The 12728-nt window shown below is 41.8% G+C and overlaps 1 protein-coding gene across 1 annotated transcript in view; it reads left to right on the top strand.

The window, feature by feature from the left end:
* The window catches only part of VPS13B (vacuolar protein sorting 13 homolog B (yeast)), a 933283-nt gene that overhangs the window by 902480 nt on the left and 18075 nt on the right, over positions 1-12728 (top strand). Inside the window, exons 54-55 of the mRNA XM_012643529.1 lie at positions 6130-6248; positions 9569-10374. Coding sequence (XP_012498983.1) covers positions 6130-6248; positions 9569-10374 — 925 coding nt within the window. The remainder of the gene's footprint in view (positions 1-6129; positions 6249-9568; positions 10375-12728) is intronic.

The raw sequence follows: 12728 nt of genomic DNA, 5'->3' as shown, positions 1-12728 counted from the left end.
TTCTTTTTTCCACACACTGAACAAACAAATCTTTCCCCCAAGGTTAGACTGGTTAGAATCTAACCAGTCACTATATGACACCTGAAATCTACACTTCTGAGTGAAGCTTAGTCTGGGTAAGACGCCCTTTGCTCTGGAGACCTATGAACTGATCTGCTCCCCTTCTCCCTGCCATTTTATAGCACAGGGTAACAGTAATAACCCCTCCAATTTGGAAAGGGGAAGAATGAGAGACATATGGCAGCCTCTTGCCCATAGCAGTTCTGAAATTTTTCTGGGCACATATTGTGGGGTTTGTACCCTGGAAGCAAGAAATAGCCTCCAGCTGAGCTGTGTTTCTGCTCTTAGAGGAGCTCTCTGATCAGTGTTCTTCAGGTTCCTGGATCCACCCTCTGACAGATGACCTTGGCCACTTGAAGCTTATATTGAGTCTCTAATCATCACAGTCTCTTTTAGTCCAGGTTTATGAGTGTATTAGGTGGTGGTAATTTCTCAAACTCAGTAGAATTCTTACCTATTTGATTCCAGAGAATTCCATGTGCCAGTAACCACACCCGTGGTCCTTAAGACATATTTCTTCACTATCTTGCTTCCTTCTCTCTGGATTTAAGAGAGCTGCTATGGGAAAGTTGTACCTTTGATCTAAATTTTTTTCTAAGTCACTTTAAGAGTTAAGAAGTTTTAACAGTGAGTATGATGCCTATAGTCCTAAGGCTGAATATTAATCTGCCTTCATGTTCAAAGGCTTTCTAATTTTAGCTCTTACTATTTAGGATTTTGTCTTAGTCTGTTCAAGCTGTTATAACAAAATACCTGTGACTGGGTAGCTTATAAACAACAGAAATTTATTCTTACAGTTTTAGAGTCTAGGAAATCCAGGATCAAGGTACTGGCAGATTCGGTATCTGGTGAGGGCCCCCTTCCTGGTTAATAGATGGTCATCTTCTCACTGTAACCACACCTGGAAGAAGGGGTGAGGGGCCTTCTCAAGCCTCTTTTATAAGGGCACTAATCACTTGCCAAAGGCCCCACCTCCTAATATCATCACCTAAGGGGTTAGAATGTTGTGGGGGAACACAACATTCAGACCACAGTATATTTAAAATAGTTCTAATTTTGCAAGGCTCTGAATTTCTAGAATATCTCTATTCTCTCTCATTTTTAATTCTTCAATTTTAATTCTTCAACTCTTTCGTGAGCTCACCTTTGTCATAATACAAAACATCAGTAGTGTGTAAGACACAGGCAACAGTAGCCAACACATACTACTGATGTTTTGTTTTCAAACCTCATCTTCTAGAGCTACAGATTTATTAAGTTTGTGATATACCTCCCAGTTAGTCTCAGGCAACAGTTTTACCAAATGTCTTGCCACTTCCAAACATGGACGCCCATTCTTATAGCTTTCAATATCAATTTCTACTGCCTGGCCATTAAGCTGGGGTCTCATATTTTAGGTTTTTGCTAGAACCCTACTTCCATCACGAACATCTATATTAGTATAAGCTAGGTTATACTGCCTACCATCATCCTAGAATTTACTTCTTCTTCATGCTACATGCCGAGTGTTTATCATCAGGGGCTCTGTTACATGGTCACTCAGGGACCCAGGTTGATGAGAGCTCCATCATCCTGTATCTAGCCCATTGTAACAAACTATCCCAAAACTTAGTGGTTTAACAGAATAATAATTTGATTCTAAGGAATTGGCTGGGTGGTTTTTCTGCAGAATAAACATGGGATCACTCATGCAGCTGCATTTAGCTGGAGAGTTGGCTAAGGAATGGGTTCAGTTAGGAAGTCTGGGCATCTCTCTCACCATGTGGTCTTTTCTCCTTAAGGAGGGTAGACCAGGCTTCCTCACGTGGTGGCAAGAGGGTAAACCCCAATAAGCAAGTTTCATCAAGCTCTTGTTTGCTGGTGTCATGTTAGCTGAAGAAAGTCACATAGCCAAGCTCAATGTCACTATGGGAAGGGACTATACAAGGGCATGGATTCTGGGATGTGCAGTTCATTGATTGTGTAACAGTCTACCACATCTAGAGCAAGAGTCAGCAAAATTTTTCTTTGAGGTCTAGATTATAAATATTTTAGGCTTTACAGGCCATGCATTCTCTGTCACAACTTTTCAACTCTGCTACTAGACAGAGACAATATGTAATATGTAAATAAGCAAGCATAGCTCTTTTTTTGTTTTTATTTTTTTTGGTTTTTTTGTTTTGTTCTTTTTAAGACAGAGTCTCCCTCTGTTGCCCTGGGTAGAGTGCAGAGGCATCATCATAGCTCACTGCAACCTCAAACACCTGGGCTCAAGTGATCCTCCTGCCTTGGCTTCCCAAAGTGCTAGGAATGCAGCTATGAGCCACTACTCGCAGCCCCATGTTCTAATAAAACTTTATCTACAATAACAGACAGTGGACTGGATGTTGTCCACCACTGATCTGGAACATAAAGCTTTTATTCAGTCTCTGCAGCAGGAGAAGAAAGCTGGCTCTTTATGCTTTGGCTCATAAGTAATACATGTCAATTCTACCTTTAGCCCATTGGCCAAAACTAGTTACAAGGCCACACCTAACTGCAGCGGTTTGGGGGATATAATCCTGCTCTGTGCCCAGAAGGAGAAAAGAGCTAGGCATGGGTGGACACTAGAAGTGTGCACAACAGGAGCCACATTGAGAAGATGTCCATTCAGCTTATCAGCCTTATCTTTTTTTGAGTACCAGGCACCGGTTATAAGTACTGAAGAAAACAGACACAAAACCATTGTTCCCATGGAGCTCCCACAGAGACCATGATGGTTAATACACTAAGAGGAAGAAGCATTTCATACACTTCTGCTCTGGAATTGTTAGTTATCCTCTCATTATTTGTATACTTGGCTTTTTCACCAACTAGGCTATGAGCAACACGAGGGTAGGATTATATTTTCCCTGTGCCTGATACAGTGACTAATTCTTTGTAGGTGCTCTCTAAGTGTTTGTTGAATAATTGAATATTCAAGCCATCAGACCAAGATAAGAATTTACTTTACACTTATGGGGACCCTGGATATAGGTGCCTAATTTCTGTGTCTTTCAGGGACCTAACTCTCTAATCCCTAGAGCTACCACTATACAAAAGGCTTAGAGTTGTGAGTTGCTTCTCTAAATGTGAAAAGAGACAAGGATAGGCTCAAAGGATTAAAGCCTACCTCTCTTCCATTCTCAGTGGTGAGTGAAAAGGACACCCAACAAAAATTTCTTTCCAGAGTCTAGGTTTTTGGCCAGAAGAAGTATTGTGAAAGTTAAGGTTAATTTGCTTGCTTTCTAAAGTCCTTTGGGCAGTTAACAGAAACCTTCAGCTTACCTTATCTTTATTATCTTAGAGAATATAAGTATCCTCATTTCATAATGCCTGAAGATTACTTCGGGAATGAGCAGAAAAATAAACATTTCCCTATTTGCATCCCCTCCTTCCTTCCTTTGAAAGTTCTGGTTTTTAGCACTCTGATAAAAACCTGGGGCAGGGGTGGGGAACCTGCAGCCTTAGGGCCACATGTGGCCTTCTGGATCCTTGAGTGCAGCCTTTTGACTGAATCCAAATTTTACAGAATGAATCCTTTTAATATAGTCCTAGGATGTGCACTTCAGTTTTGAACAGTCATTTAGAAAAGGAAATATAGGTGGGAACACAAGACCTGAAAAAGGTTTGCACCAAATGAATAATTCCCTATCTCTCAGCCTAGTACAAAAGCAATTGACTTACCTTGTATATCATACAAAGAGATGGCTCTTATATATAAATGGTAATATTTCTCAGATTTTGGATTCATGAGCTCAGTCATTTTTTAAGCCATTAACTAAGTTTTAATTTCAAATTTTATGATAGTTTCAATTCTTATCTTGGAACAAATATGACAAATTCAAAATACAGAGTCTTTTGCAAAATAATTCATTTGGAAAATATATTCATAGAGAGTATACATATAACAAATTGACTCCCTTCCTGCCCTCAAGAAGTTTACAATCTAGTAATTGAGTTAGAGGTATAAACAGGTAACTGCAACACAGACAATAAAATTTGTGGTCAAATAAAAAAAATGGTTAAAATGCTTTTAGAATGTAGGAATGGGTGTCAAGCTGGAAGGGAATAGAAAAATTAAAGAATAGCTTCATGGAATAAGGTATCCTTTAAGCTGCGTGTGTAAAGATACATGGGATTTTGAAAGTCTTGTTGGAACTGCAAACTAGTACAACTCTGTGGAAAGCATTATGGAGATACCTCAAAGAGCTACAAGTAGAACTACCATTTGATCCAGCGATGCCATCACTGGGTATCTACCCAAAGGAAAAAAAGACATTCTATAAAAAAGACACCTGCACTAGAATGTTTATAGCAGCACAATTCACAATTGCAAAGATGTGGAAACAACCCAAGTGCCCATCAATACATGAGTGGCTTAATAAAATGTGGTATATGTATACCATGGAGTTCTACTCAGCTACAAAAAACAATGGTAATCTAGCACCTCTTGTATTATTCTGGATAGGGCTGAAGCCCATTCTACTAAGTGACTTATCCCAAGAATGGAAAAACAAGCACCACATGTACTCACCATCAAATTGATATTAACTGACTTAATTGACCAACACTTAGGTACACATACGGTAGTAACATTCATTGAGCATCTGGCAGGTGGGAGGGGGGAGGAGGGGATGGGTATATACATACCTAGTGGGTGCCGTGTGCACCATCTGGGGGATGGACGTGCTTGAAGCTCTGAGTTGGGTGGGGCAAAGGCAATATATGTAACCTAAACATTTGTACCCGCGTAATATGCTGAAATAAAAAAAAATTAAAAATAAATAAATAAATAAGTTTAACCACAAAAAAAAAAAAAACAAAGAAAGTGTTGTGTGGGGAAAAATATATTCTAGGCACAAGGAGTAGAATGTGGCAGACAAGGGCCTAAGCTAGCACAGAGGCTGTAGAATGAAAAAAATGGCAGCAGTGGAGGAACCGGGCAGAGCTGGAGAGTTTGATGACAGCGGGGCTGCAGGGGAGGAGAAGAGGGAGGAGGCAGAGATGATGGTCAGAAATTCTGACGGAGGGGCCACTGCATAAGAAAGAAGTCCAGTGACCTTGAAGTTTCAGATTGAGTCTGTCACTCTCTCCTGTGGTTCTGTGTATACTCTCTCTGGTACCTCTTCATGCAGTCAGGGTTAGAGCACATTCGTTATTTGTCAAGCAAGCACCTAGGTTTGTTCTTTCATCCAGGAATTTCCAGTCTGTCCTCTTTTATTTGCTGTCCTAACGAAAATAAAGGGCCCAGACTTGGACTGAATTGATATTGCAAATCATGAGAATCAGCATTCCCAAGCATAAGGAGGTTCTTGCCCCTACCCTCAGATAATCCTGGCTGTGAACGTGATGTTCTTGGAGTTGTTTTGCAAATAGTTCTGTTTTCAAATATTTATCCATTTAAGCAACATCGGTATTTAATGCTGAAAGGACATTTGTTCTGCTGGCCTGGCACCTGGCTTCTGAGATGGAATTTTTTTTAGGGCTTATCCACTTTCTTCTCATGGTAGAAAAATTAATTTCGACTTCAAGTAAATTATCTAACATTCTTGTTACATACATGAGGGACCTTCGAGGGATTATGACATGTCTTATTGGGGGGTTTGGGGGTATGTTTTTGTGTCTCCAGCATGGAAGGATACCCCCAGAATAGTAAGTCAACACTCAAGAGCCAGAAAGTTCTTTGCACATTCCACTTCAAGTCCTGAGTTTTAGGGGTTTTTTCCACCAAGATTCATATGCACACATAAAGCGGGCCCCATGGCTGGACTCCAGCCCATACAGAGTTACTTGCCAATTCCAAAGAAGCAGAGAATGAAGACACTCATGCCCCGTCATCCATCATTTTTTTTTTCTATGAACCTTACAGCTGGATATTGAAAAATCTGGATTTGATTTTTTTTTTCAATTCAAGTCAACTGAATAGCCTAGCCTGTACACATGGTTATAACGAAATGTAACCAGGAAGTTGTTTGTGGTATGGAATCAGAACTTGAGACGTTTGAAGTGAGCCCCTTCAGTAGTGTTTTTTATTTCTTTTTAATCAGATTTTGAATATTCTTTTTGCAGGTTGTGTTTCTGACTGGGTTTGGCTATGTGTATGTGGACATTGTCCATCAGTGTGGCATGGTCCTCATCACTATGGCCCCAGAAGGAAAAGCAGGATCTATTTTATCCAATACCAACAGGTAGGTTTAATTATTGTCTCAGTAAAAATATAGTAAGCTTTCCTGTTATAAAGTTGTAAGGCTACTATTTACCATTCTTTGTCATCTCTATATATGTATCAAAGCTTTTGGTTAGTTATTGTGTAATCCATAAGTAAGGATATGGTTATTAGCATTAAATCATACCTACAATAGATAGCAATATATTTTCTTTCTTGGGTACCCCTTAAACTTCTGTGATAAGATTAACAAACTGGTTTACAAACTATGCATCTTAGAATTATACTGTTATTACTAGCATGAAATGCAAGTTAATACCTCTGTATCCACACAACTTAATAATTAGTAATAAAATTTAGCAATTAGAGCTACATCAGATATAAATACACCTCTTAGAGCCATATTTTCCCCTTTGACTGACCTGAGCATTGCCATCAGATTTTAAAAACATGAGGGCTGGGTGCGGTGGCTCACGCCTGTAATCCCAGCACTTTGGGAGGCTGAGGCGGGAGGATCACTTGAGGCCAGGAGTTCAAGACCAGCCTGGGCAACACAGTGAGACCTCTTCTCTACAGAAAAATTAGCCAGGTGAGGTGGTGTGCACCTGTAGTCCCAGCTACTCAGGAAGCTGAGGCAGGAAGATTGCTTGAGCCCAGGAGTTTGGGACTGCAGTGAGCTATGATCATGCCACTGCACTCCAGCCTGGGTGACAGAGTGAGATCCTGTCTCAGGAAGAAGAAAAAAAGAACCAGACAAAGAATTAATATTTTTAAAATGTAAAAGAACTCATATAATTCAACAGGAATAATATAAAGATATCCCCTCCTTCCAAAAACAAAGGCAAAAAACATGAATGAAAGAAGAAAGACAAGTAATCAAAGAAATGCAAACTTAAATAAGATATTATTTATGAAATTAACAATGACGTTTCATCATATATAGTCCTGGTGGAAGTGTAAATTGGTATAATTTTCTGGAAAGCACATTAGCAATATGCATTAAGAGCTTTAAAATCCCTTTGGCTTAGAAATTCTACTTGTAACAGTTTAACAGCTAAGGAAATAATTAGAGAAGTAGGCAAAGATATACACAGATATTTATCACACTGTTAATTATAATGGCAAAATATACAGAGTACAAATACCCATCAGTAGGGAAATGGATGATACATAAATGTACCAAAAATGTTATACCCACAAAACAAAAAAAAACAGGTCTTAAAGAATTTTAATGAAATAGAAAAATTCACATGATATAATCTAAAATAAGCAAGCAGAATATAACATCGAATATATAAATATGATCCTAGTTATGTTATCTGTACATATATACACATAAATATATATGATATGCACAGAGAAAACATTTCTAGAAATAAGACAGAAAGGAAAAGAAACAACCAAAATTGTTAATGGATATGGGGTTATAAGTGATTATTTAATAAATTTCTGTATTTATTTATACATGCAAATAAATATGAGGGGTGAGAGGGCCCCGGGGGCGCCAGGTGCTACAGACCAGGAGAGTAGAGCTTTAAACAAATCATTGTAGAAAACCTCACTGAGAAGTTGACATTTGAGCAAGGGCTTGAAAGCAGCAAGGTGGCATCCCATGATTATCTGAGGGAAGAGCTTTCTAGACAGAGGGCCCAGCCGTTGGAAAGGTCTGAAGCAGAGTGCCTGGCATACGGGAGGAGCAGGGGGAGGCTGTTGTGGGTGGGGTGGGCGGAAGCAAGAGCAGCAGTGCCTGAGGTCAGGGAGGTGAGGGCTGGAAGGAGGGAGATGGGATGTTTAGGGCCTCGTGGGCCATTGTGAGGGCTTAGCTTTAATTCTGAGTGAAACAAGAAAGTTATTGGAGCATTTTGCACAAAGAAGTGACACACTGTGACTTAAATTTCTAGAAGATCAGTGCCTGCTTTGTTGAAGGAGCTGTAGAGAAATAAGGGAGGAAGCAAGCAGAGAGACTAGTTGGGAGATTACTACAGTTATTACTAGAGACACTGTTGACTTAGACTACAGTGGTATCAGTGGAAAAGGTAAGAAATAGGTTCTGGGTGTGCTCCTAAGGAAAAGCCAATGGGATTTCCCTGATACATTGGATAATGGCTGAAAATGGAAGCATCAAGGATGACTGTGAAATTTTTGGTCTGAGCGACTAGTAGGATGTGGTTGCCATTAACTGAGATGGGAAAGACTCTATGTATGCAGCTTTAGGGGTAAGATCAAGAGTTTGATGATAGACATTTTACTGAGATGTCATTTAGACACCTAAATGTGTGGGTAGGCAGTTAGATACACAGGATTGGAGTTCAGGGGAGTTCTAGGCTAAATACGTACTTTGGAAGTCATCAGCGTATAGATGGTACTATGAGCCCTGAGACTGGGTGATCCCCAAGGAGGTCAGTGCAGAGGGGACGAGAAGAGGACCAGGGCTGAGCCTTGGGCACCTTGAGTTTAAGAGGCCTGGGAGAGAAGGAGGGTTCTGCATGGGCAGCTGAGCGTGGGAGACCAGGCAGATGGAGGAGCTGAGAGAAGACGTGCAGAAAGTGTGTCCAGGAGGGACTTACCAACAATGCCAAATGCCATTGGTAGCAAGTAAACAGAAAGCTGAAAATTCATCATTGGATTTGGGCAAATGGAAGTCACTGGTGACCTTGACAAGAGTTGTTTTCTTAGACCAGGCATGAGGGCACAACAGCCTATTTGGAGCGAGCTCCAGAGAGTAGGAAGGAGAGGGACAGGAAGTCTACATAAGGGGATGGGAAAAACAAGAGGGAGCTAGAGGAGGAAGTGGAGCTACGGGCTGGGGGGGAGGTTGAAGATAAGAGAAATGACAGCATGTGTATAAGCTGCTAGTAATGAAGAAAAAGATACTGTAGGAAAGAGATGAATTGCCCTAGAAGTTGGTCAGGGGAGAGCAGAGCACAGACTCAAGTGCTACAGGGGGCAGTTGTGGCAGGAGTTCCTGCTAAGTTTTCTTCTGCTTGCTTCACTTTCTCAATTTAAGGAGTCTCAGTTATTTTATTATCCCTCTGCCTTGTGGTCATCATGATAAAGAGTTAGTGCACAAAGACTAGAGGAATTTTGGAGTACAAATCTGGTGTTGATAAGGGAAACACATACAGAAGCAAGACAAGGACTTGTAATAGTCCCATCGGGAACGTTTCCCAATACTGTGACTGGCTCTGCCCAAACACGATGTACTGAAAGTTGAGTTCTTGTTTGTTTCTCACGAGAATCTGATGTCCCATCAGGAGATGTTAAATAAGGCTCAGTCGTTACATAAGAAAGAAGAAAGAAAAGCCAGGGGGAAACTGATGTTCTCTTCCCTTTCTCCTCTAGAACTCTGGAAAAGATTGTTACATTTAAACTGTTCATCACTCAGTTGAGCCTGGCAGTGTTTGATGACCTCACCCACCACAAAGCATCAGCTGAGCTCCTGAGACTCACACTGGACAACGTTTTTCTCCACATGGCCCCAGGGGCTGGTCCCCTCTCTGGGGAAGAGCCTGCGGCCACCCTCTTTGAGCTTTACCGCGTGGAAGTCTACTGTGGGGACCTGCAGCTGGACAACCAGCTTTATAACAAGTCCAATTTCCACTTCGCTGTCTTGGTCTGCCAGGAAGAAAAGACAGAACCCATTCAGTGTTCCAAAATGCAGAGTCTCCTGGTATCCAGCAAAGATTTGGAAGAATACAAAGAAAACTGTTTTATCAAAGTTTGCATCACCTTATCTGAGGGCAAGAGCTGCTTATTTGATATTAATGAGTTCAGTTTTGAATTAAAACCTGCCCGGTTATATGTGGAAGATACATTTGTATACTACATCAAAACTTTGTTTGACACTTACCTTCCTAACAGCAAACTGGCTTGTCACTCTGCACACCTCTCTGGGGATAAACAGGTGCTGCCCATGCAGGTCAGACAGCACGCCAGGGCCTTGGTGAACCCTGTGAAGTTACGGAAACTGGTGATCCAGCCGGTGAATTTGCTTGTCAGCATCCACGCTTCCCTCAAGCTGTACATAGCCTCCGACCACACTCCTCTCTCCTTCTCCATGTTTGAAAGAGGACCCATCTTCACCACGGCAAGGCAGCTTGTGCATGCCCTGGCCATGCACTATGCCACTGGGGCTCTTTTTAGAGCAGGTGAGCACACTAGCTGGGGGTGTGTGATGAGCTACAGTCTGGTCAAAAGTGACACGCTTTGGGTTGGTGCCTCACTGAAGACATAAATAGGAAGCAGTGGTGAGAGGTGACATGCATGGGCTTCACAGTGAAACAGGACTGGATCTAAAGCCACACTCTGCCACCGTTAGATGTATTAATAAGACCTTGGGCAAGTTATTGAACCTCCCTGAGTCTCAGTTTCCTCATCTATAAAATGAATTTTAAGATTTTGAGAGGATCAGATGAAAGTGTAAGGTACCCAGCATTTTGCTTGGCACTTACTAGACACTGAAGCAGTAGGAGCTATTATATAACTTAACAATTTTAATTCAATTTAGAAAACATTTTTTTTAGCACTTGCAGGCACAAGGCCCTTTCTTAGCACACTTAGTGCAACCAGAAAAACTAGCCCAGGCCTCAGTCCTGTAAGAAATCCAGTTCTAGGGTGTTCGTTTTCTAAACAGTGGTACGTGAGAAATTCAGAGGATTTCCATGCTCGTAAGATGCATCAGGGGTCCTCTTGCTACCCAGTGCTGCACTCCTGTCCAGACAGATCACAAAGAGAAGGCTGTTGGTGTCTCAGCCTTTCCACAGACCTGAGTCCAAAGAGAAAACATGGTCCTTGCTCTGGCCCTACCACTCCCTAGTACCAAGCAGATAGCTGTCCTGCAGGCCCAGGTGCTTAGTAGGAGAGGTAACGCTTCCATTTTCAGTGTGGCTGGAAAAGTCTGCAAGGGGTGCTTTGAATCTGCATGCAAAATTTTGTATGGAGAAAACTTCGATAAAGACTGAGTGTTGGGGTCCATGTGGTCTTGGGATACTTTATGGTAATCAGTATCAAAGCACGTGTTCCTGAGCTAAGCTCACTCTAAAGCAGTTTTAGTTTAATAATCTGGCTCCCAAGAATTCAAGCAAGGAACAGCATTCAGAGTTGACCTTGTCAACACTTTCCAGTAGAGAACATGGAAATCTTAACTTTCTGAAAGTTACAAAGGAGAGAACCTTTGTTCTACCCTCTTTGTAACATTGCACTTGGTGAATGCATTCCCATATGAGATTAAGATTGTGGCAGTGAATGACCTGTGTTATTGCCATAATGGTAAGATTGCATTTTCTCCATAACGAAATTCATAGAGTTAATAGGGCTTTCTGACAGGATCAGGGAGAGGGGACCTGTTGTTTTGATAGCTTGCAGGACAATGGAGGAAATATTTCCTGCTTGCTAAGAAATCATTTAAAAAGAAGCAGTTAACGTTTCAAATTTAATGGAGTATGCTTATAAACAATTCCAGAAACTTTCCCTTTCAGGCAGCTTTTGCTTTTACCATAAGCAGCGGGCACAAAGGTTACCAAGGTCCAGTCTGAGGCCCGGGAAGGAGCGAGGCTACCATTCAGTCCGCGTCTTGCAGGGGTGCGGGGCGCGCTCATCTGTGCACTGAGCTGGCTCTACCTGTGGCACCAAGTAACCATGTCGCTGCAGCCTGTGTGCTCCAAATGATCTCTCTTTGTTTTGTTTTACGTTTTTAATAAGCTTTCTCAAGAATATTCAATTTGGAATTTTTTTTTTTTTTTGGTAATTCACCTAAAGATCCTCTAAGCTGCTGCCCCCATCCTGCTGTATACTGAGACAAGGAATTCTGATACAGAGGGCCAAGTTTTTTTCTGTCACTAAAAATTTGGGGACAGTCTGAAGATTATCTGAAGGAAAACAGTGATTGAAGGAGTGGGACATGGGGAGATGGCCGGAGGCTACCACCCCCCAGGTAGAGAAAGGTGTCTGAGACAATGGATTAGCATCCTTGCAGAGGAAGGAGGAGGGCTGGCCTGGGAGTGAGCATTCTCCCGTTGGACTTGGGTAGAAGTTTCCCTCCTGCGGAGGTCAAAAAGACTCTGATCTCATTTCTAGGGAAGTTTTGGAGTTACCTGAAGAGGTTTTAAAAAATAAGGATGCAGAAATTAAAATGAGTGACCCTATTTGAAGAAAGAATGAGGACTTTATAACTTCCTGAGGTCCCTCTTCAGCCCCAAGTCTCAATTTGATGGGAAGCCAGGCAGACTTCTTTTTTCAACAAAATTTCCAAACGAGTAAGCAAAAAGATATATTTGCTTTTGGAGGAAAATAAAGGAGTACCCTTGGATATTTTCTGGCCAGCTCAGATGCTCCTGAGATGTAGCTGTGGTCCACACCTAGCCCTCCGGTCAGGCAGTGGTTTCAGTCTTCAGTGGTCCTGACCCAGGGGATTCCAGCCTCACCCTTGGCATGGCCCAGAGGAGAAGGGAAGGGCCCCCAGCGGCTGGGTGAGAGTGGGCCGGTGAGGCTGGGGGTTCCCGCT

The sequence above is a fragment of the Propithecus coquereli genome, unplaced genomic scaffold (genome assembly GCF_000956105.1).
Source record: "Propithecus coquereli isolate 6110/MARCELLA unplaced genomic scaffold, Pcoq_1.0 Scaffold2, whole genome shotgun sequence".
NCBI classification, from domain to species: Eukaryota; Metazoa; Chordata; class Mammalia; order Primates; family Indriidae; genus Propithecus; species Propithecus coquereli.
This window is presented reverse-complemented; position numbering and strand designations above follow the sequence as displayed.